The sequence below is a fragment of the Cnephaeus nilssonii genome (genome assembly GCF_951640355.1).
Source record: "Cnephaeus nilssonii genome assembly, chromosome: 16".
In the NCBI taxonomy this organism is placed as follows: domain Eukaryota; kingdom Metazoa; phylum Chordata; class Mammalia; order Chiroptera; family Vespertilionidae; genus Cnephaeus; species Cnephaeus nilssonii.
Genome location: NC_137087.1, coordinates 6,189,775 through 6,215,100, shown reverse-complemented (window position 1 = coordinate 6,215,100; position 25,326 = coordinate 6,189,775). Strand labels below are relative to the sequence as shown.

At 51.9% G+C, this 25,326-nt stretch overlaps 1 protein-coding gene across 1 annotated transcript in view; it reads right to left on the bottom strand.

Moving 5' to 3' along the window:
• Nucleotides 1-25,326, bottom strand: part of WDFY4 (WDFY family member 4) — a 255,480-nt gene that overhangs the window by 17,817 nt on the left and 212,337 nt on the right. The window contains exons 48-53 of the mRNA XM_079793291.1: nucleotides 16,265-16,307; nucleotides 15,132-15,251; nucleotides 13,167-13,284; nucleotides 12,263-12,372; nucleotides 3,749-3,902; nucleotides 3,467-3,558 (exon numbers count right to left, since the gene is read on the bottom strand). Of these exons, the coding sequence (XP_079649417.1) occupies nucleotides 3,467-3,558; nucleotides 3,749-3,902; nucleotides 12,263-12,372; nucleotides 13,167-13,284; nucleotides 15,132-15,251; nucleotides 16,265-16,307 (637 nt within the window). The remainder of the gene's footprint in view (nucleotides 1-3,466; nucleotides 3,559-3,748; nucleotides 3,903-12,262; nucleotides 12,373-13,166; nucleotides 13,285-15,131; nucleotides 15,252-16,264; nucleotides 16,308-25,326) is intronic.

Here is a 25,326-nt window from a genome sequence, read left to right as displayed (position 1 = left end):
AGCCCCCAGGAACGTGAACTCTCCTGATGGGTGGCCTCTGTGCAGCCCAGGGCACGCGGCAGCAGGAGCAGCTCACCCTTGCACCTACAGGGCCAAGGCGAGGCCTCGAGGCACATTGTGTCCATTCGCAGGCTCGCTCTCTGTCCCCAGGCAGGAGGACAGATGCTCCAGACTCAGCCACGCAGCCTGTCTCAATGCTTGCAGCCTCCACCTGGGACCTACACTTCACCACTCTCAGCACATCTGCCTGCCACCACTGTGACACCTGCAGTAAGCAGACAGGATTAGCACAGGGACTGTCTGCACTGGGTGGGGGGCGGGGGGGAAGGAGGATAATCGTAGGAAGTACCAGCAAGGTGAGGATGTGGCTTTCACCAACTGGGATGTTTGAGTGAGTGATTTTGAAGACACAGCAGTTACATTTGGGTTAAGGTGTGCCTCTGGGAGTGGGTGGCTTTAGGTCGAATGGAGGTAAAAGTCATGGAGAGTGAAGCTGAAGGAGCTGAGAGGTGAGAGCTGAAGTCATTAAGAGAGATGGCCGATCTTGGGCTCTGCTCAGCAGACACAGGTACCACCTCTCGGGTGCACTGGGACATGCAAACACCGCCCCACGTTTTCTCTTGCTCCTGTGTGGCAGCTGTTGAGAAATACTGCCAACCTGGGTGCCCTCCTCTGAGCCAGCACTGCCCACTGGGCTGTACCCCTGAAGGAAGGGTGGAGCATGCCTGGACGCCCTCGCTAAGTCCTTTCTGCTTCCTGTCAGGTGTCACCTGTGGTGCAGGCAGACGTGCTGGCTCCCAGCGGGAGCTGCTCCTGAGAGGAGTGAAGCTTCGTTCCCATTTAGAGGCAGTCAGCTTGGGAAAGCGCCACCCCACCTACCAGTCTAGATGGGACTTCCTTTGTAAGTCTTCAGTTACAAGACTTCTAGTCAGCTAGTCTTTAGTTGGCTATTCAGGTTTATTCTTTTATAATTTAGTTGCAATTCCAATGTGGCCCGGGGAGGAGGTGAGTGTACTTTCCACCTGCTCCACCCCCAGCCCAGGTTCCCTTGACTTTATCATGGGCAGTTTACATTGTGTCTGAGTGTGGATCTCTTTGAGTTTATCCTTCTTGGAGTTTCTTGAGTGTCTTGGATATATAAATTAATGCACTGCATAAATTTGGGATATTTTTGGACATTATTGTTTCAAATATTCTTTCTGCCCCTCTCTCTCCTTTCCTGTTGGTAGTTCCCTATGTGTATGTTAATGTACTTGATGGCATTCTACAGGTCTCTAGGCTCTGTTTATTTTTCTTTATTAATTTTTCTTTTTTTCTTAGACTTGATTTTTTAAATTGATTTATAATTAAAGTTTGCTGATTCTCTCTTATGTCTGCTCAAACCTGCTATTCATTTCCTCTACTGAAATTTTCATTTTAGTTCATTTTCAACTTCACAATTTCTATTTGCCCCCTTTCTATACTTTTATCTCTCCATTGATATTCTCTATGGATGAGACGTAATTATCATACTGACCCTTAATTCTTTAGACATGGTTTTATTTAGTTCTTGGAACATATTTGCAATAGCTGTCGTAATGTCTTTGTCTAGTAAGTTTGGACTTGCTTCAGTGTAGTTCTGTTGACTGCTTTCCCTCACCTTTGTATGGCCCATACTTCCTTTTACTTGCATGCCTTATAGAACATTCAGTCTTTAAATAATACCATGTGGTAATTCTAGAAATCAGACTCTCCTGTCTCCTGAAGCTTGTTGTGGTTGGTGCTGTTATCACGGTTGTTTGTTTAGTGACCTTTCTGAACGAGTTCTATGATGTCTGTATTGTTTGTGTGTGGCCACTGAAGGCTCTGCTCATTCTTGTGAGTGTGTTGGCATCCCATTGTAGCTTAATGTCAGTTAATAAATGGACGAAGATTTCTTTAAATACTCAAAACCAGTATGTCTCAGTCTGCCAAGGGACTCTCTCTCTCTCTCTCTCTCTCTCTCTCTCTCTCTCTCTGTTAATCCTCACATGGGAATATTTTCCCATTGATTTTTAGAGAGAGTGGAAAGAAGGCAGAGAGACACATGACACACAGAGAGAAATATCAATATGAGAGTGACACAGCGATTGGTTGCCTCCTGCAGGTGCCCAACCTGGGTCAGGGGATTTAGCCTGCAACTGAGGTACATGCCCTTGACCAGAATCAAACCTGGGACTCTTTGGTCCAAGGGCCAATGCTCTAGCCTCTGAGCCAAACCAGCTAGGGCAAGGGGTTCTCTTTGAATGTTAGGGAGTGTTTTCAATGTTCAGCCAGACAATGACAAAATCTGCCTTTCCCTTCACTTGCCTGAGCCTGGATGTCAGCCCAGCCAGAAGTGAGGGCGTAGGGCCATTTTGGGTCTTTCTTGAGCATGAGCACAGCCTGGTGCATGAAAACAGCCCTGCAATGTGTGTCCTTCTAGGTTCCCAGGGATATTTCTAAGTCTTCCGAGGCCTCCTAGAAGTAGCTCATTTCCCATTTAAGCTTTATAGTTAGCCAAAATATCGTTTGCTGGTTGTTTTTGACAAGTGCCACTGAAGAAAAGGCTGCCGCCCTAGGCAGGCTCCAAGGGGGGTCTTTCAGGGAACCACCCTCCAGGTTTACTACTTGTTGATCCTTTACCAGTTGATAAACACTAGTGTGGCTCGGTTTTTTACTAGTATGGATATAACGGATGAAGTCTCATGTACATACTTTCTGTAGACACATTTTCCTTTCTCTTGGGCAAACAGTCACAAGTAGAATTATTGTAGCAAATGTACCTCACCTGCCTAAGAAATGGCCAAGGTGTTTTTCAAGCTGGCTGGACTACTTTGATTTCCTGTCAGCAATGCATGATGGGTTCTGGTTGCTCCATGCTCTTGCCTACTCTTGGTTTTATCTGCATTTTACCTTTTAGCCATTCTTGTGAGTGTGTTGGCATCCCATTGTAGTTTTAGTGTATGCTTCCCTAACGACTGATGTTGAACATTTTTTCATGTATTTACACTAACCCAGCATAAATGGACTCTGCCCTTCCCCCATCGGCCTCTCTGGGTAAAAAGCCAAGTCCTCCCAGGCCTGGTGAATCCTTCGGCCAGTGGGGGCCTCTGGGGCCTCCAGTCCCTCTCTGAATTATCCTGGGACGTTTGGCCCAGGGTGTGGGCCTTCCTGCAGAGCCGACTGAAGACACTGGCTTGCCCTCCAGGGCATCCAGGAATCTGAATTTGCTTCCCCAGTGACCCCCGAGGAAAACGGCACAAGGACAAAGCCTCCTGGAGCTTGCGGAAGAGCGCAGACCCACGCATTCTCTTGCCAACGGGGCAGGAGCTCTCCGGACAAAAGGGCCTCAGAAGCGCTCGTGGCGAGCCCCCCAATCACCCAGAAAGTCTCCCTGGAGACTGAGGGGATGCTGAGGTCTTCACGCAGGGTTCCGGGGACGTTGGCATGACCCTGCTCAACTCACCTGTCTGTGTAGGCTGATGAATTTCCCAGGGTCCCCATCCGCCCAGGGCGGGAGCTGCACGTCCCCCAGTGCCGTCCCGTCCTGCATGCAGCCTGAGTGGGTGAGACACAGCAGGGCTTTGGTAAATGGGAACGCAAACTGGACGAGGGGCCAGGGCGTAACGCTGTGCTGTCCAGGACGCTGGTCCGTGCAGAAGGGGCTGTGGGCTGTGCTGCTCAGCAAAGATGGTGACACGGCCCTGAGTGTGGGGAAGAGCCCGCCGCCTCCCCCGCCTCTGCTCACCGAACTCCACGGCGTTGCAGTTGGTGAGGAACTCGGGCAGGAAGAAGAACTCCGGGGTCAGCTCCCGCACGTCACTCATGTTCTCTCTGGAGGCCGACTCCCACGCGCCCTTCACGCTGTGGAACATTCTGTCTGCCACATCGAAGCTCCCGCCCTGCGAGGAAAGGAGCGGCATGGAGCGCTGCCCGCGGTGAGAATTCCGGCCGTGCGGCCCGCTGGTGAGGGCCTCCATCTGCCCATCTGTGGCTGAGACGTGGGCCTGCCATTGGGACTTGTCATTCATTCCCCCACGCACGCTCATTCCTAGTCCGTGCGTGCGTGTGATGGCTCCTCACGTGTCTACTCGCCCCACCGTTCTCTGGTTGTGCTGGGAGCTCCCACAGAGGATGCATGAATGATAACTGCAATAAAGGGGGCAGGCCAGAGAGGAAACCACGGCCATGTGCCTGACCACTCCCCGCATTTGCTGAGGGCCAGCTCTGAACCGGGCGCTAAGACAGGGTCCAAAGAACCAATACAGGACCAGGAGCGGCTCAGACAGTCTACGTGCGGGTCAGGGTTGGTTTCGTGGAGAAGTGGACCCCTGGGGAGTTGACAAGCCCAGGGATGGAGGACACGGCTAACTATAGGACAGAAACAGAGGGGGAGCAGGTCAGGTCAGGGCCATCGGCCTAGCGTGGCCACATGGACCATAGCAGCCCCGAGAGGGAGAGCAGGTCTGGGGGTGGAGGCTGGAGGCACCGCGGCCTTTAAGGGATGCCGCTGGTGTGTGAAGCGCGGCCTGCGGCCCAGCCAAGGCGGCCTTGCTGCAGGGACGTTTCCACAGGTGGCTCCAGGCACGCCTGAGCTCGGCAGCTTCTGCTGGGCCAGGTGAGGCTTAGGGCAGTTTTTTGATTCCCTGTTCTTCTCATTCATCACGCGGCCTTGGGGATCAGAGGCGGCAGAGGGGTCCCTGTTGGAGGAATGGAGGTGCTGCGGGCAGAGGGGCTCCAGGAAAGGGTTTCTGATTGGGCTTGAGTCCACCTCAGTTCAGGGCCCCCTAGGAAAGCGCTCATGCCTGGCAGGAAGGCCGGGCCTCCTTCAGCTTCTGCAGAGCGCACGCGTGGCTCCGGGAACAAGGGGGCAGAACCACACAGTCGGTCCCCCGTGCTCTCCCGCTGCCTCGCTTTCCAGCGGCCTAAGCTTTCCTGGCAGCATACAGGGCGGGCCAAGGAGATGTGCAGTTGTGGGTACACGGAACAGTTTACTCCTGTATTATTAATGATTGCACTATTTTTCATATGAACAACTGTAACCCTGTGTCCCACCCTGTGTACCTAAGTGAAGGGGAGCAGCTGCACGTGGATGAGGGTCGAGGAGGCAGCCTTGTCTCGGCCAGTCGCCAGCGTCAGGCACTGCACACAGCTGCGCGGTCCTGCGCAGGCACCAGAAAGAACCGGCACTTTCACTTGCAGACCAGAAAGCGGGCTCAGCGGTTCCTGACAAAGCACCGGGTGGCCGCACGGGGTCAGGGCCCTGGGCGCACTGCCGAAGGCCCTGCTCTGCCTCCTTCACCTCGCTGGGTTCACCGGGGAACCCGGGGCCTGGCACACACTCCCGCGGTGCCAACCTGGGCATCGGGGTGCTGGTCAACTTTCCAAGTCAGATGTGAGGGTCCCATGGATCAGTGGGTCTCTCCGCACAGGGACAGGGACACCTAGAGCCCCCGCCGCCCCTGCTGCTCCGACAAGCAGGACACGGGGCACGGCATCGCACAGACGGGCCTTCCTCCAAGGCCACTCCGCTCTCGGGTGAAATTAGAGGCTGCGCCACCGCTTGATTCAAATAGAAATGGAAACAAAACGGGGAGAGTGTTTTTAAATAGTCTGCACCTCCGAGCGGCTCCTGAAACGTATCACGCAAACGCATGTGTGTGTGTGATCTGCAGCTCCAGCCCTCGGCGCGGGAGACGGAGGCCCCTCCCGCCCGCTCTCCGGGTGCAGCTTTTATGAGTGCTGATGGTAACCTCCTGAGAAGCAATAGGATTTGGTAATAAAAAGATTACCTGTATTAAATAAAAATAATATATACATAGGAAATATTGTTAGTGCTACAAATCTGGTTAAAGATATTACCACAAAGAAAAACGTTATTTTTTCACAGCTGTCTAATGCATTTTAGCAAAAGTAATATCTTTAAAACTTAAGCCTGTATTATTTATAAAGGAAGCAATAACTGATTTTCCTATTTCCTATATTAATAAACGTATTTGCATACATTTGTTTCAAAATTAATGGGCTTTCTCACTCCTGCAATACAAGAGCCGCGCCAGAGCCCCGAGAAGGAGCTGCCTGCTGGGGGGAGTCTGTGGCCGACAAGCCCGAGGCTGCCAGCAGGAGGCCCCCGGGGCTTGCCTCAGGACAGGCAGGAGGAAAAAGGAAGAGGAGGTAGAAGGAAACAGGGGAGGGAAAGAATGGGGCACAGGGGCGTTTAAAAGTGCCTTTTTACGAGGAAAGTCCCAAGCGAAACAATATAGAGCAACACAGTTCAGTCTGGAGATGCGATGGAAGCCAAGTGATCAGAGAGAATTGCTGAACCAGGATCGACTCCTAACGCTGTTCTGCAGATGCGCTTGGTCATCAGGAGCACTGGAGCCTAGGTGTATCCTAACAGAGCAAAAAGGAGCAGCAGGTCATCACTTGCAACGAAGGGCCAGACTGTTCTTCGCCGCAGACTTTCCCACGTGACACTACGCCAGAAGGCGAGGGGCCAAGGCTGGGGTTCTGAGGCAAAGGCACGAGCTTTGGATTGGATGTGTGCCTGGCTATGATATTGCTCATATGTAAAGACTCCAGAAAGATACTCTGAATACTTAAGGGCTCAGAAGTAGGCCACCTTCTTATACCATCTATAAGAATACACTCACAATGGATTAAAGACTTCACTGTTAGACTAGAAACCATAAAAATCCCAGAAGGAAACAGACGGTGAAATCTCAGACATTTCTTATACCATTATTTCTCTCTCACATATCTCCTTGGGCCAGGGAAACGGGAGAAAAAAAATAAACAAATGGGACTACATGCAACTTAAAAGTTGTTGCACAGCAAAGGAAACCATCAACAAAATGAAAAGACAGCCCACTGAATGGGAGAACGTATTCACTAAAGATACATCTGATAAGGCATTAATATCCAATATTTATAAAGTACTCAGACAACTCAACACCAAAAAGGAATCCAATTAAAAAATGGGCAAAGGACCTGAATAAACACTTTTCTAAAGAGGATAGACTGATAGCTAATCCTACCTTATAATAGAGAAACATGCAAATTGACCGCACCTCATCTACGCCCACGATTGGGCTGGCGGGAGGCTGGGGGGCGGGACTCCGGGTGGCCTATCCAGCCGTTGAGAAGATCAAGATGGCGGCGCCCTGTCCTCTTAGTTCGGCGGTCCCTGGGGAGATCGCTGCCCCGGGGAGGCGAGACCTGGCTGCCCAGACACTCAAGAGGGTATCGGGAAGATCGGCAACCTGGGGGGGCGTGGCTGGGCCCATCCCATAGCTCCCGGGGGTCCCGCGGGCGATCGGCCGCCTGGGGGGGGCGTGGCCAGGCCCTTCCCGCCCCTCCCCGCCCCTCCCGGGGGTCCCGCGGGCGATGGGCAGCCGGGGGGCGTGGCCGGGCCCTTCCCAGGTGATCAGCCGCCTGGGGGGTCGTGGCCGGGCCCTTCCCGCCCCTCCCGGGGGTGGGAGATCGGCAACCTGGCGGGGCATGGCTGGGCCCATCCAGCCTCTCAGGGGGGTCCCTGGGGAGATCGGCAACCTAGGGGGCGTGGCGGGGATATCGGCAACCCGGGTGGTGTAGCCAGCCCATCCAGCCTCTCCCAGGGGTCCCTGGGGAGATCGGCACCGTGGGGAGGTGAGGCGGGACTCGCCAAGCCGCTCCCAGGGTCCCTGGGAACATTGCAGGCATGTGGTTGCTGAGACCCAGACCAGGCCTCTGGCCACAGATTCATAGCTTTGCGGAGACCTAGGACAGGGATCTGTCTCATCTGCAGAGAGACAGAGGTTCTGCAGTGCCCCCAAGACGTGGGTGGGCCCAGCCAGGGATCAAGGGGCATGGAAGGACTCCTGGCAGAGGGCCAGGACCCTCACCTCTGAGACGGGGGTTGAGGGGTGGTGCCACCTCAGTGGAGGGGTGCTGCACTGCAGGGTACTGGACTGACTGATGTGATTCAGAGAAGCTCTCAGTGCTAATGGGCCTCGCTCAGGCGGCCTTCACACTTCAGAGGCAGTGACTCCTGCTCCTGCCTTGACCCAAAAGCAAGCTCGCTACACCCTGCCCCATAGCAGAGCATGCCTAGGCAGTGAGTGGGAAGCCTTCCACTTGCTTCGGAGAAGAGGGGGCAGTAAAGAATGGGGGGAAAGGAAAGAATGTGGAGCATCCGCAATGAAGAGGTGCTTGAGAAAGAGGCTCGAAAGCCTGACTGGAAGGTTTGTTCTGTTTGCTGGGCCGCTGCCCCTTAGGAAGCGCAAAGAGCATGGCTCTGAGGGCTTCCTGTGTGCTGAGTCAAGTTCCACAGCCAACTGGAATTGGCCTCAGTTTCCTGGTCTGTAAAATGGATTAAGCGTGTCCCAGTGCCTTCACTGAGCTTTGATGGCCAATTGAGATACTATATAAAGAAAAAGAGGGAAGAAGTGAGAAAGAAAAGGAAGGATAAGCAACACAAAAGAAAGACTGAAAGGAACCTGTAAACCCATTGTCACTTAAATAGGGAATATAGTCAATAGTGTTGTAATGATGGTATGATGCCAGGTGGGTACTAGAAATATCGGGGAACACTTTGTAAAGTATATGATTGTCTAACCACTATTCTGTAACTAATATAAAACCTGAAACCAATACAAAATAATGTTGAATGTAAAGAAATGAAAATTGGAGTGAAATTTTTATAAATTTCAAAGTTTAAATAAAAGCTGTAAAGGAAGGAAGGGGAGAATAAAAAGTGTTTTTCATTTTGCCACTTCATTAAAAAGACAGTTGTCTTTATATGGTGCTTTTATACTTTTCTAAGTCATTATCTCATTTTAATTTCTGGGCAACTTAAAGACAAGATAAGTATTCCCTCCACTATTCAAAGAAAGGAAATCTTGGTGTCTGGTCCTAATGATTCAATCGTCAAGCCCTTATTGTAAAGCAGGGTTAGTAAAATTTTCTGTGCAGGGTCATATCCATACTAATAAAAGCCTTGGGGGTGATCAGGCCAGCAGGGGAGGGTATTTGGGGGCAATCAGGCCCGCAGAGGAGCAGTTAGGGGGCAATCAGGCCAGCAAGGGAGCAGTTAGGGGGCAATCAGGCAGGTAGGTGAGCGGTTAGGAGCCAGCGGTCCCGGATTGTGAGAGGGATCCCATATTAGAGAGGGTGCAAGCTGGGCTGAGGGACACCCTCCCCAGTGCACAAATTTTGTGCACCGGGCCTCTAGTAGACATATGAAAAGACACTCAATATCACTAATCATCAGAGAAATGCAAATTAAGACCACAATGAGATATCACCTCACACCTGGCAGAATGGCTGTTGCTGGTGAGGATGTGCAGAAAAGGGAATCTTCTGCACTATTGGTGGGAATGCATATTGGAGCAGCCACCATGGAAAACAGTATGAAGATTCCTCAAAAAATTAAACATGGAACAGCCTTATGACCTAGCAATTCCACTTCTGGGAATTTATCTGAAAAAAACCTAAAACACTGATTCGAAAGGATGTATGCACCCCCATGTTCATTTCAGTGTTATTTACAATAGCCATGATCGGGAAGCAACCCAAGTGCCCATCAATAGTTGAGTGGATAAAAAAGCTGTGGTTCATTTGCACAATGGACTACTATGCAGCTATAAAAAGGAAATCGTATCCTTTGTGACAACATAAATGGACCTGTAGAGCATTATGCTAAGAGAAATAAGCCAATCAGAGAAAGACAAATATTACATGATTTCACTTATATGTGGAATCCAATGAAGAAAATAAACTAACAAACAAATAGAAACAGACTCATGGATACAGAGAACAGACTCACAGCTGTCAGAGGGGAGGGGCGTTGGGAGGATGAGTGAAAAAAGTGAAAGGATTAAACAAAAAAGAAAGAAAGAAAGAAAGAAAGAAAGAAAGAAAGAAAGAAAGAAAGAAAGAAAGAAAGAAAGAAAGGAACTCATAGACACAGACAATGGTATGGTGATTACCAGAGGGAAAGTGGGGGTGGTGGGGGACAGGTAGAAGAGGGCAAAGAGGGGAAATGGTGGTGGAAGGAGATTTGACTTGGGGTGGTAAACACACAATACAATATACAGATGATGTATTGTAGAATTGTACATCTGAAACCTATATGATTTTATTAACCAATGTCACCCCAATAAATTAAACTTAAGAGAAAAAAAAAGAATATGACCCTAGGTATCCTTCCTCAATCAAATTATTTTAAGAGGCACTAGATTTTCCTACACTCACCCACACTCAACATTCTCACTGGCCCACACTCACATACTCACATTCTCACTCACCTACACTCTCACACAATCATCTAATTTTTAGATGAATCAAAATTAAAAACACGATGATGGAAGATGTGACTGACATATCTGCTGCTGAATGTTGACAAGAATTGAAATCAGAGGGAAATCCCCAATGAAGGTCTGTTACTTGGGAAGGAAACACCGTGGAGGCCGGAGGATGTCTGTGTGCACCCACAGCCCTGCTGGGCCCTCCAGTCGCGACATTCTCCAACCCCAATCCGATGTGGGCAGGAAACTATATTACAAGCACACCCCATCCATTCTTAACCCACAGGCACAGAAATCTCAGTACCTGCATGTGCTCAGGGACACTCACAGATAGTTACAGCATGTGCTGGAAGCCATTCTCCCTCCCAGGTGGCACTGACCAAAATCAACCCACCCCACACCGAAGTACCGGACCGGTTGTGGCGCAGGCTGACACCGTTCTCTTGACAGGTCCATTTCCAGTCATTTAGAAGTGTCCCAGGAGAACGCTCACTTACAGGACCTGTGGTCCATCAGCTGACTAACTCCGCTGTCCTCTGCCATCAGAGGCAGTGTGGGGGAAAGCACCTTAGTTTTGGAACTGAGCCAACTCGGGTGGGAATCTTAGCACCCACTCACAGTGTGAACTTGAGTTTCTTAATCCCTTTAACCTCCCATGGCCTCCTCTGCACACCTGGATGACTGCTGTGGCTGGAAGTGTGGGTGAGTGTGGGTGAGTGAGAATGTGAGTGTGGGTGAGTGTGGCAGTGAGAATGTGAGTGTGGGTGAGTGTGGGTGGGTGTGGCAGAGTGAGAATGCGAGTGTGGGTGAGTGTGGGTGGGTGTCAGTGTGCGGGGGAGTGGAAAGTGTGTAAGTGTGCGTGTGTATGCCCATGTGTGTGATGTACCCCGTGCTGTGCAGGCACACAGGAAGGGGTATGGAATGAGCCCAACCCCGGGTTCCTTTCCCGTGACCGGCTAGGGAGCATGGGAAGTGATCCTGGGTGTGGGACAACCTCAGTGTGCATGGGGAGGCAGCCAGAGGCTCACAGAGGAGGAGGGATGTGGAGGCTATTGCAAGTGACAGGTGGAGTGTGGGGGAGGCGGTGGGAGGGGGTCGGGATGGAAAGAGCTGCATCTGTGGTTTCCCAGCTGAGACACTTTCTGTGGGCTTCTCAGAAAACCCGGCTCCGCTGTCCGCTGAGCTCCGAGCTGTGGGTCCCATGGCAGACTTGGGAGGCCCATGGACCAGTTCAGCTCATCAGCCTTGCTCTTGACTGAGGATGGGCTGACTCCAGAGTAGCCATGAGCTTTCCTACCTGTGGGTCATGGCCTTTTACTCAACAAGCAAAACCCACAAAGGCCCTGGAAAAGCCTGCTGCTCCTCTGTGGGAGGAGAGGACCTGCGGGGAGCCTTTGGGTGGCCAGAGAGTGCCCAGGCCGGCCTTGCCCTCACGCCTGCGGAGCCAGGAGAAACGAGGCTCGGTTCCTCAGCACTGTTCCAATTAGAAAGTTCTAGAGCCAGGACTCTGTCCCCGGTCTGCATGACTCTGTTACTTCTGCCTTTTCTAATAGCCCTCCCTGAGTCAGAATAGTAAGAATTATACCTTCATTTTCCGCATATCTCTGCCCAGACCCCGCGGGCCCCAGAGGCTCACAGGTGACAGCCTGGGTCGGCCACGCGCCCGTGGCTCTCAACTCTGCCTGCAGCGAGCATATGTCTTACAGGAAAACCAGCCGTCTCCCCTCAGGTGGTTCCGAAAACCCTTCCCCACCGCTGGTAGCAGCTGACTTCACACCGGCTGTGACTTAATTAACACAGCACTTTATTTCAGCTTCTGATTAAACGCAGCAGCAGCACCACTGTGCCCTCGCTGGGGCACCGGCTGCTCGCTGGCCCGCCCAGGCCGAGTCTGTGAGACATGTCCGTGGCTGTGTGTGTGTGTGTGTGTGTGTGTGTGTGTGTGTGTGTGTGTGTGTGTCGGGGCGGGAGCTCACCTGCAGAGAGCAGAAGGCCTGGGTAAAGGGCGGCATCCGGACCAGGTAGGAGGCAACGATGATGGCCGAGGAGTAGTGAGTACAGTAGTGGCACTGGACGGTCATGTCTCCTGCAAGAGAGGACGGGCCTGGTGGCGTTCCCGCCTGTGCTGGGCAGGCGCAGATGGACCGCGTGGTGCTCAGGAATGAGCAGCGAGCGTGGGTCCTGCCCCAAGAGAACCTGCAGGCTGGTGGCGCCCGGGCTCTGCATCAGGTGCCGTTACAGCCTGGCCAACGGCCGCCCCGGTGAAAAACCCATTCAAGCCCCTCAGCTGCACGCCCCCATCACAGCAGGACAGGAAAATTCCTCCTAAAAATACACGCACTAAGTGAACAGGCTAAGGAAAGCACAGGGCAATAAGGGCACAGGGGCAGAGGAACGGGCAGGATTGCACAGGGGCCCAGCAGACGAACCACGTCTGGGCTCTGACATGCGAAGGTGATGATCTCCCAGGAGTCGCTCGAGCTCCCTGGGGGTCAGGGTCCCGTTTGCGATGGGCCGCTGTTTGCATGCAGGCTGGCCTGGGCCTGGGAGGGGAAGCTGAGCAGAGGGTCCTCTCCTGCCTTTCCTGCCCCGTGCATGGCGCATGGCGCAGGGCGCACAGCGCGCGGTGCACGGGGTGAGCTCTGAGCACGCTGCTTCTCCTCCTGGCTGTACCCCTGACTTCCCTAAGGATTTCCAGAGATGGGGCCGGACTCAGTAGCTTTAAAAGCTCTCCCGGCGGTTCTTGCACACAGCCAGGGTGAGCCCAGGGGATGAAAGGCTCTCTACTCAAGTATAATTATTCCAAGGCTGGTGCCCAGGGTCCCTTCAGTGCAACCAGATGCAGTGCATTGCAGAGACAATGAGCTGGCCTCTACCCACCTTCCGTCTTCTCCACTTCTTTAAACCTCTGGATGAACTTCAGCCTTCTTTCCTTGGTCTGGGCTCCCATGGGCTTTGAAAGGTCCCGAAACGTCTTGGGGTTTGTCAAGTTCAATGTCTGAAAGGCAGATGTGCAGCTGGAGTTAACTCCCTGAGACCCTTGCGTGCCCCAGAGAGACTTCAGGAGACACGCTCTTTAGTTTTATGGTTCTCTTCACTGGTTGAGTGTCCTTTGATCTGACCCTCTCCGGTGATTAGCAGGGGAGTGGGGGTTTATGGGCCTGGAGCCAGTGATCCACAGGCTGAAGAGGAGGGAGATGGAGAATGAGAGGAGGGGAAGGAGGGAGATGGGAAAGGAGAGGAGGGAAGATTGAGTTCACACTGAACCTGTTCCCGGTTCACCCAAATCGGAACACCACCACCAGTTCCTAAGAAGAAACTTTCAAAAGAAACCCTGTTGTCTGAGGCACTGGGCACAGCCCTCCGGAGCATTTGCTTCAAGTAGGAAGTGAGAAGTCGTCTGTTTGGGGAGAAAAGTGGAGGGACAGCCCCATCTCTGGAGGACACGCCCCTCCCGGCAATGCGGGCCGGCACGCTGCCCTCCTGGCCCCTGGGGACACAGCAGTGGTGCCTGAGCGGGCGCAGGCCAGGTGTCCTCGATGGTTCACTTTAGCAGAGATGCTCGGTGTGGCGGAAGGGCCTGTGCCTCTCGGGCTTGCCCGTCGGTATGGAGGTGTTTATGCCCAACGCCTTGGCACCTGCCATTCCCCGGGGAGGCAGGGCCTTGTCCACCTCATACCTGCAGAGCCAGGCTGGCCAGAGGGAAGAGCCTCTCCCGAGACCCCAAGTACCACAGTGGACACCCTCACTCCGCTGCCACATTTCCTGATTTTCCAAGATACTTAAGAGATCCAGATTTGGGGGAGAAATCTCTCAGATTTTCAATGCAGTAAAGAATCAAAATTTGGGGCTACGCAAAGGGGCTGGTACACCAGCACTTTGTAAGATGTGAGCTAAAGCTGCAATTTGCAAGCTTCATGTTTGACAAACCTCAGCCTCAGGTGATCGTTAGCGCAATGAGAAGCAACATTTGGCTGGTGAGGACAGTTGTTCTGTGCTAAATGTCTTAAGTGGGGATGGGAGGTTCTGGGTCCTGGTTCCAAAGTGGGAGGAGCCCCTCCCCCCGCCAAATCCTCAAGGCCAGCCACCACGCAGCCAGCAGAGCAGGACGGGCTGGGCTGGTCGGAACCAGGCCCCGGACACCTCCTGCCCCTTCCACACGCGCTGCCTGAGGGCCTTCGGGCGGAGGGGCACTGCTCCTCGCCGGCTCCTCCCCCGTGGCGTCACCATGGCCCACTGTCAGCCTTCCCCTCCCCCTCCCCTGCCTGCGGAGGGCCAGGAATAGGCGCCATGAAGGGCACCACCGGGTCTCGCCCTGCGCCTCCCCCGTCGCCACCTGTCAGTGCAGATGCTGGGTGCAGTGCACACCACCACCTCCGACTGAAGCTGGGCTACAGTGGGACGGCTCAGGCCTCTCTCTTGCTCTCTCCTTCCTCCCCTCTGCGTCCCCCCGCGCCCCCCCCCCCCCCCCCCCCCCGCCGCACACACACAGGCGGAGTGCAGGGGCAGACCCGTGGCCGCACCGGAAGGGCAGTGTGGTCCATGGCATTGTCTCAGCAGATGAGCATCATCCTTCCTGGAGGGCCTAAGCCAGGATGCCCTCGGGGTGTTAGCCTGGTCCTGGCCTTGTCCACCAGCTCACAGGCAGGTCACCTTCCCACAGGGGGCTGGGCAGGCGCCCAGGCAGCTGGACTCAGAGGCCTCGCCCAGGGCGAGGGGCCGCGCGGAGCAGCCTGGGCCCGGGTGGGCTGAGCCTCGCAGTGGAGGCTCTGTGCGCTGACTTAGGAGCCTCGACTGTCCAGGGTCCGAGGCCTCGGGACCCCGCCGTGCCCTGGAAACACATACCTGTGAGGTGTAGTCCGCCAGCACCCAGGGGAACACTGGGTACTGCATGTAGTCGTTGTGGGTCCTCCCGGCCAGCGTGTTGAGGTGCATGAGGTACTCGAAGTTGCTGATGTCCCTTTTCTGCCAGAAGAGAGAGAGGTCGGCCCTGGTCTGGCTCTCAGCCCTGCAGGAGCCGCTCCCTGGGGTGAGCGCAGGCGGACGCCCCGCCGGGCCAGCCCGCTCAGCTCGGGGCCACAGATCCCCCAGGAGCTGCAGCAATTGCAGGCTGGGAGAGAGCGGCGGGGCAGGCCGGCTCCGCAGCCCAGAGGCCAGGAGGAAGCACGGGGCTAACGGGTGGGTGTGATCGCCCAGCTGGTTAAGACACAAAGGCCGTGTGGGAGAACTGACTGCGGACCACGTGTGCTTACACAGGCTGCGGGGACTTGGCAGTCACAGAGAGAGGCCTGAGCAGCGGGCTCATGACCTGTCCCTGGGACTTTAGGACTTTCCTCTTCCCTGTCCTGTCAGATAACTCTCACTCTTAGGGCCTCAGATGGACAGTCACCGATGGAGACAGGGACTGCGTTGGGGAAAGTTCCCAGGGCCACCTGGCGAATGAGCAGGCCACCGGGTCAGTCCGAGGACCCTCTACAGGCCGTGGTCTCTCCTTGCCGTGGCCGATTCCCCTGCGACCAGGAGTAACCCTGTGACCCTGGGCAGGGCCCTTTGGGGTCCCTTCCTTTCACCCGGAACCCTGGGCTCAACTCAGCACCTCCCTGCTGGGAGCCACGCGTGTCTTCCCAGGACAAGAGGCGGGTGCTGTGTCCGCCTGAGTGAAATCCGTTGACATGTGTGGACACCTTCCTGGACAGAGTGTGTGTGCACACAGGGCACGTGTACATGTGTGTGCACACAGGGCACGTGTACATGCTCACACACGCACTCCCTAGCTGCGACTCCAAGGCTCCAGAATCTCCTTCAACCACTGAGATCTTTTCAAAAAATTATTTGGGACATTTTGGTAAATTAAATATAAAAGATCCTTCCTGACTCATCCACTTGCTTTCTCTCTCCATCACTGGGGCCTGAGCTGTTTTCTGATTTGCATTCCCGAAGGGTTTCCTCAAACCCAGTCCTCCGAGGGGTCACTGTACCTGCCACCTCTGCAGCATGGTCCTGTCGGAGCCGGGGTACCTCCTGTGGGACGGAAAACAATGCTGGTGACCAAACATCTCAGGCATGGGGGATGGGGGTGGGGGGGGGAGGCGGGGCTGCCGGGGCTGTGCGGGCCCAGGGCACCCAGGAAAGCCTCAAACTGCCTGGTACAGAGCAAGCTCTTCTTGCCCACCCGCCTACTGACGGCGAGGGTCTGGCAGCCTCGGTCACACTTATGTGGCCCTTATGCCAGAAGATGCTGCCACTTAAGTGCGGCCCATGTAGAGCCCCGGCGAAGGGCAGAGTGAGTTCAGGGGCCTCACATTTCACATGGATTTCCCACAGACACGTCTCGACCTTCTTTGCCCTTGTGAATATGATGTAGTGACATGTGAATGCAATATATGTATGTGGTTAAAAGTGCCAACAGTATAGCCCTGGCCAGTGTAGCTCAGTGGATAGAGCAATGGCCTGAGCTCTGAAGGGCACGGACCTGTCAAGGGTTGTGGGTTTGCTTCCCACCCCTGGACGGGGCGCATAAGGGAGGCAACCGGTCGATGTGTCTCTCTCACTCTCTCTCTCCTTCCCTCCCTTCCTTCCACTCTCTCTGATAAAGCAATAGAGAAAAATCCTCAAGTGAGGATTAACAAAAAAAAGCAAAGAGTATAAAATATGAATATAAAGTAAGTGTTTCCAAACCACCTCTTCCCTTCTAGAAGTATCCACAGTTACCGATTCCCAGGAGTTCTCTGTATGCTGCCTGGTGTTTAAACGGGTGATAAATGGGGTTGTCTCCTCCCTGCAGGCCCCGCCTGCCTCGCGGCTGACACCGAGGAGCCGTCCCTTCTCCAGCTGGGTGTTCGCCTGCCCCGCGCTGGGTTTTGTCCTCACAACTCATGTGTCCGTGACCATCTTGGGACACCACTTTCGGGATTCTTTGGATCTCTGCGAGATACATTTCTGGCAGGGGAATCACTGGGCTAAAAGTCTGAGCATTTTCACGTTTTCCACGTATTGACAAATTGTCCCCTTAAAAGGCTGTGTCAACTTACGTTTCTACAAACACAAATAAGAAATAGAAATTGAACCCGGGCAATGCCGCCTTTGACCCGTGTGGCAGTGGTGGTGGTGGTGGAGGGCATGGGAGGGACCCTTCTCCAGCGAAGCCCTCCTGCTCAGCAGGGATTTGCAGAGCCCTGCCCCCCGGACGGGCTGGCACCCTGGACTCCTTTCCCATTTCTCTTTCTTTCCCCTGTCTCATTGCTCAGATGTTCCACCAAACCAAACCCAACTGTGCCTCCTTCCAGCCATGTCCTCGGCCTCAGAGCTGTTCAGGTGCCACAGCCCCCACCCACACGCACTCTGCGTCCCACCTGGCGGGCTGGGCCCGGTTCCTGCAGGCTCCGCCCAGACAAGGCCGGACTGCCCCGTGCGCCAGCGGGGGCAGCGCCTCCGCTCCATCACAGACAGCTGTCAGCCCTGTCCCGGGCTCCCTGTCCCTCCTCACGCCGTTCTTTCCTTCACAGGTTCTCTATACACAGAAAGCAACTCCCAGGCTGGGATTCACCTCCTCCCGAACTGAGAAATCATCTATTCGGTCATCTAGTCGAGGCGAACAACAGGGAGAAAACATGGCAAAGTTCTTCTTTAGCTTGCAAAGGCTCACGTGAAGATTGAGTTGTCCTGCGGCTGTGGGCCTGCTCCCACCCCACCCGATGGCAGGCCCTCTGAAGGCCACGGGAGGCGGAGCGGGCGGGAGACGGTGGGCCACGCCTTGGGAAGGACGTGTGCTGAGCCTCCCGAGGACGTGGCGCTGAGCTACCAGCTCGTGGAGCTGGAACGGCAAATCCCAACCGCTCATCTTGCTGCTTTGCCGCAGAAGCCTGAGGGTGGAGGGGGCCGGAGAAGCACCACGTGCCGGCGGGGGCCCAAGAAAGGAGGGCGCGCCTCTGCCATCGCCCTTGCGAAAGGTTCTAGAATGTTACCTGCGTCTTCTATGACATTGCCCTCTGGTGGGATGTGTGCAGAGGTTAGGGCGCTCACCATCCCCTTCCTCACTTCATCGGCTATGAGCTCCAATGGAGAGCCCTCATTTTGTTGCCATCAAAAAAGGTGCCATTACCAGGAGTGCCAAGACGCCTAACTGAAGGTGAGCTCTATTTTTTAAAAATGTTTTAAAAAATCACATTAATCTGAAGGCGATCACTCTTGAAATGGTCTATGCAAATGTTGTAGCTACCTGGTAATTCGCACTTTAGCAGCTGACAAGCTGCGATGTTTCATCAATATAGTGCACGGTTTAGATTGAACTGGCGCCAGAGATGGCTCTCGGCTTTCCCAAGCCCCCGCCCCAACTCCCCCCACCCCCAGTCTGGGCAGCAGCGCAAAGCGCACTGGCGTTGGGTGAAAGAACCCGGTCCAAGTCCTGCTCACCGAGAAGACGGAAACCACCGGAGAACTGGGAACTGGGGTCTGGAAGGGGTGGGCTCCGTCCCAGGACAGGGCACATGTCCGCGGCGCCTGGCCCACCTCCCCCCGCGCGAGGCTCCGGGAAGGGGCGCGTTTGCTGACAGATGCCGAGGGGGCAGTCTGGCATAAGCACAGTTCTCCATGAGGGGCCAAGAGACGGGTCCTAGAAACACTCCCTCTACTTCCTTCCTCTTGAGAAGCAAACCTGGGTTAGCCTGCTTCTCAAATCTAGGCTGTAGGTCCATGGAAATCCACAGAGACAGACGCTGTCGCAAACCAGAGATTCCCCGCCTCCACGCGGGTAACTTCCTGACTTCGTTTCTCTAACATGTAGAAATCTTACATAGAGTTCCGGACAATATAACAACAATTGTCTAAAGCATTACAGACTGCAAAGTCTTTTTGCCTAATAGCCATGCCGAAGAGAACATGGAAGCGTAGGGTGAGGGGGTGCCCGCAGACCAGGGAAGTTTGCCAAGGCTGGAGCCACCCAAGGCCCAGCACCGAGCAGGTGCCCGTGACCTCCAATACAGCCTGTGCAGGGCACCTGCCAGAACCCAACCTTGAGCAAAGTCCTGGCTCCGAAGGCGAGCTCCATCCTCTGAAGAGGAAAGGAAAGTAAGAGCAAACAGGGTGACAACCACAAACACCTCAGTTCCAGAGTCACCTGACAACTAGTGATATGTCGGTGTTCGGAGTTAAGTGAGCATTAGAAAATCACCAAATTATTACTGCACACCGTGCATAAACACAATGTCGTACAAGTCCCAAAAGTCTGGAAGGTTCCACAACACGTTACCTCTAGATGATGAAATTGGGTGGCTTTAATTTTTATAAGGTTTTACATATGTGTATTTTAAAATGTATTTATCGTCTTGTGTATTTTCTTCCTTAAAATATTTTTTATTATATGTGTTTTATAATTTTTGTTATTTATTTTCTAATTTAAAGTCTGTACTTTTATGAATATTCCAATTAGAAATACACTATTTAGTAGGATTTCAGGTCATTAAAAATTATCTACTTATTTTAATTTGCTAATTACTTTATTTTTAAAAAATATTTTAATTAATTTCAAGAGAGAGAGAGAGAGAAAGGGAGAGGGAGTGAGGGAGAGCGAAACATTGATCGGCAGCCTCCTGCACACCTTCTACCAGAGATCGAGCCCACAACCTGGGCGTGTGCCCTGACCTGGAATTGAACCGGCAACCTTTTGGTGCATGAGACGACACCCAACCAACTGAGCCACACTGGCCAGGGCAATTTGCTAATTATTTTAAATCCATTTATTGTCTAAATTAAATGATATATTTTATTTTAATTTTGCATTAAACAGAACAGTGGTGGGGTAATGTATATAAACTTTTCATCTATTTAATATTTGCATTTAAAATTTTTAACTATATTTCTAGTTTAATGTTTTATTATATTTTACTTTTCCTTTAAAGTATTTCATTTTGCTTTTTTGTACTTTCCAAAATTTTTATTGCTTAGATTAATTTTGCATTCCAAATTATTTATTTGCTAATTATTTTACTTATTTCCGGATTCTATCTAGATAGTACAATTTAGAGTATTTTTATTTTTTCATTTGTATATATGCATTTGCTAATTTTTCTACAATGTCATTTTATTATTTGCATAATAATTTGAATAGTTATCCTTTTTTAACCAATTTTCTCAATTTCTGGAAATGTAATTTAAAGAACATTTTTTAACAAAAAGTCTATAAGTGCACAAATATTTTCATGGCGGCCTTCTCCAGGGTAGGGCCAAGTTGGAAACAGCAGGGAAAGCCATGTCCACCAGATCCGGTGCGTTCATTCAGAATGTAGATTTCAGAAACCACACACTGGCACGACACTGAGAGCAGATGATTATAAAATTGTATGCTTTCATGAGCTTTATAGTCACTCCGATTTAATGGTGTGAAAAGTGTACAGAGCTCTGGCCAGTGGCTCAATTGTTGTCCCAGACACCAGAAGGTGTGGGTTTGATTCCTGGTCAGGGGTTAGGGCACATACCTAGGTTTCGGGTTGAGTCCTGGTCGGGGTGAATATAGGAGGCAACTAATTTCTCTCTCTCTCTCAATCTCTCTCTCTCTCTCTCTCAAAATCAATAAATATATCCTTGGGTGAGGATTTAAAAAATAAAAATAAAAAGGGTGTAAAGAGAAAACTGCAAGAGATAAATAAATTCAAATAAATAAACAGGTAAAAGACAGCCTTATCAAAAACAAAAGAGCAGAAAAAAACTATCTGGACAGATTACAAGGAAGTGTAATGATATTTCATGGGACTCGATGCGGTACAAGAGGCAAAGCTGGCTTTTTCCCTGTTAGCAAGGCCCACGTGACCGTCGCCATGGACAGCGGCTCCGTCCTGGCGCTGTGAACCTCCCACTTGCGGGGTGGGCGGGTGTCCCATTGGGGAGACCTGTGTGCCAAGCTGGGTGCCTGGAGACCCTCTCAGCCACTGTTCTTCCTCACAGGCTGGCTTCGGGACTATGCTAATTAACTGCAGGGGAGAGTCCTGTTGCCCAGCGACAGAGTGTCACAGCTGAGGAGGGAGACCTGGGACAGGGTAAGTCTCTGGCGGCGGCCTGCATTTATAGATGGACTTGGACAAACAGCAGCTGCTTCAAACTCTGCGTCCTCTCCTTTGAGGGAGCAACTTCGGAAGTGCTGGCTCTCCCTGTGCTTCACTTACAAACCCGGAGGCAGGCTAATTCACGAATTCATTATTTAGGAGGTGTGTGGGGGCGGAGGGGGGGGGGGGCTGGGCCTAGCATGCAGCTGCTGTTCTCAGGGCCTGTGGGCTGGGCTGGGAGGGCCAGATGTGAGTCCACAGGCTTCAGGGTCACGCGGGACTCTCCCTCCAAAGTCTGAGTCTCCCTGAGCATTTTCTGGCTCCACAAGCAGGTAGAGACTAGTGTCTGAGCTGCTGCTTCCCCCCACTGGGCACCCCTTCCAGGAAAGTGCCCTGAGGATACGGGCTCACCTTCAGTGGAGCTCACTTTAGTCCTGCTCACAGCCCGGAGCTCTGAGCACAGCCATCTTTTGAGAAATCTGGAGGCAAGCCCTTCCACAAGCCATCTTGAGCACTGGAACCTTCTACAAGTGGCCCCGCCTGCCCACAATTGCACTCTCCATTTTATATCCCCAGCGAGCCTGTCTCCAAACGCCAGAGAGCACTGTGCAGCAGGTAAAGAGCCCGGCTCCTCGCCCACAGGCGCTGACGAATGCAATCCCCCACCTGCCCACCCCCATGCACACTCTGCAGAGTCAAATGCCTATTCTAGAGGCCTGGCCAGGGGTTCCAGACGCACCCCTTGGTGGCCCACGTGGCCTCCTGTGTGAAGGCACAGCTCACTCCAGGTAAGGCGGCGGCGGGCACAGGGTGACTGCAGCCACACGGGAGTCTCAGCAGAGGGGAGGCAGGCTGTGACATGCCCAGCGAGTGGGTCTCGTGAGAGTTGTGGGAGAGGATAAATACAATGACTTTTGAATGTGACTACTGAGCAAAGTTTGCATCGTTTTCCCTCGAGAGATGGCCTGCAAGCAAAATGTATTTCTCATCCATTTGGCATGAACCTTGCTATGAAGTTAGTCCCAAATCCTGGCTGTGGAAAAGCGGTGACTTTGGGGCTTTTAGTTCTACACTGTGTCTATCCTGCATCTCAATGCTTCAGTCAAAAGGATGAAATAATTATTGTGAGATCACGTTAACAACATGTTTAAAAATATCAGATATATCCAAAGTCAGTCTTACTTAAAAATATTAAGATACATGAGCATGAAGCAGCAGATAAACTCTATTATCACAGTGATGATAATGATCTTACAACTGAAATGCTTGCAAATATTTTCATTAAAATATGGGTTACCATTACATTTTTAATTTAGATATCCATGGGGTGTCCCACCATGCTGTTTGATTCACAATGACTAGATTAAAAAATAATTAGAAATTAAAGTCAAACCAACTGGTCCAGTTTTTCCAAAGCACAAAAACAAGGCGATGTAGTACATTTAGCAACTTCTCATATTTGGCCTTCTGAGCTGCTCTTGTGAAATATAATCTGTTATTTGTCTATCCATCCAACTGTCCGTCGATCTGTCCACCCAGCCATCCAACCATCCATTCATGTTTCTTTCTATCTATAATTGCCAGCTCCCCTGTGGTAGGTCCCGCCCTTTAGGATTCTGGGAATGGATAACAGACCATCTAACTTGTTTCAGTTGCATCCAAAGACCTTCTCTTTCACACTTCCTTTGCCAATATCAACTCTCCTACTCAGTGAGCAGGCGGGCAGGTGCCCTCCCTGTGAGAGAAGGGAGGCCCTGGTCTTTGCAGGCTCCTGTCAGTGGTCTGCTTCGAGTGGCACTCAGCAGCTTAGGGCCCAGCCTGGACTCTGAGCAACACAGCACACCCTGCCCTCCACAACCAAGAGCAAGCGGCCCAGACGAGTCAGGTGATCCTGAGGGAAGGTGGGGGGGGGGTGGGGCTTTCTGGGACCCAGACACATTGGGGAGGAGGTGAAGTGCCTTCTGCCAGCCCCCACGCAGCCTTGCAGGTGATTAATGGGCAGGCTCAGAGCCGAAGTTCCTGCTGGAGAGAAGCTCCTTAATGGAGAAGTGCTCTGTAGACGGCTCCAGGCTGCTTCCTCCCCATCACTCATCAGAGCTGGGACGGCTTCTACCTATGGGGGCAGGGAGGCAGGCTCAGCCGGACCCAACGGGCTGCATCTCCAGTCTCCTGGAAGCACCCTCTCCTCCTAGGGCCCCTCGTACCCGCGCTTGGTGTGTTTGCCCCCCTGAGCTGAACTTTACCTTATATATGACACACAAAAGAGAGCCCAGCTTTGGGGTGCCCAGGGGAACCCGGTGGCCAGATCAGTAACAGCTAGGTTTTAGCTCTTTGAGTTTGGGGACTGGCCATGTTCACTGCTCAGCTGTGTAACAGGCTTGACGCGTAGAGGCTCTCAATAGGCTTTTGAACGAGTGAACAAATCAAGGAATGCAGGAAGAAGCATTGACTTGGCTTGAGTCCCAAAGGACTAATTAGGATCACAGACAAAGAAAACTACTATTTGTTCAGGCCCATGGGATCGAGTTGCCAATAAAAGACGGAGCTCTGCACTGTTTGGGACACAGGCACACGGAAAACTTTCCTTTGCTCATCTCAAGCGCTAATGTCCTGGGCATCTTGTCCTTTCCTTTGCCAAGTCTGGCTATGCACCATGAGGAGGTCATTGATCAACGTGATCAGAACAGAGGCGCCCTGATTAGTCCATCTTTTTAAAATTAAATTTTAACTCAAGTGCAGTGGACAGTTTCTGACACACCACCTGTGCAGAGCTCTTCCCCACCGTGTGCACATGCGCACACACATGGCAGACGTGTGCCACGGCAGTGCCCGCATGTATGCATTTGGATGAACTCTACAAGACACAACAGGGCTGGGGGTGGGATGGGCATAAAATGTCACAGGCTGCCAAGCTGGGCTGAGCCAGCAACTGTGGTAAGAGACAGAGTAGAATAAAGAGTCCCAAATATTTTAAAGTGTTTTTAAAGAAATTTCAAATTTACTTACAATAAAATTGCCTTTTGTTGTGCAGACAGCCCTCTGAGCTCTAACACATGCGCGCTTCAGCTGACCACCATGGCCAGCATGTAGGCGGTGCAGGCTCTCCAGCAGCTCACCCACTGCCTCCTCGCCCACAAAGCTTCCCCACCCCCATCCTGGCAACCACTGATCTGTGTCCTGTGCCTTTCACTTTGGCTTTTCCAGATGCCATATAAATACAGCTATTCCGTATGCGCACTTTTGAGCTTGGTGTCTTTGCCTCAGCAAAATGCTTTTGAGATTCACCAAGTTGCTGCATGTCCTCCTCATGCTTAATGGTATGCCACTGTCAGGATGGGCCACTATGGCTTCTTCCACCCACCACTGAAACACCTCGGGAGGTTTTTTCTGTGTGTGTGTGTGTGTGTGTGTGTTTCAATTATGAAGAGAGCAGTTATGAACATACATGAACCATTTTTTGTATGAACATAGTTCTTGTTTTCCCAGGCTAAACACCTACTTGCAGAAACGGTGGGTCATATGATAAGTATATGGTTAATTTTATAAAATATTGCTACTGTTTATCAGAGTGACTAACCATTCTGAATTCTCATCAGCAATATTTGAGCACTCTTAGTTGCTCCACATCCTTGACAAATCTTTGTACTACTGTTTTTGTTTTTTGTTTTTAGAAATTCTAATAATTGCAGTGGTATCTGTGATTTTAATTTGCATTTTTCTAGTGACTAAGGACACTGGGCAACTCTCTGTAGGCTTATCTGCCAAACATATAACTTCTATGGTGAAATGTTTTATTAAACCTTTTGGGCAAAATTTTAATTGCATTGTTTACTTTCTTACTTTTGACCTTGAGTTCAATTTGTCAGTATTTTCTTTATGGATTGTACTTTTGCCTAACTCAAAGTCATAAGGATTTTCCCCTATGTTTTCTTGTTAAAGTTTTATGGTATTGTATTTTATATTCACAGTTATCATTAATTTTGAGTTAATCTTAGGTCATTTCA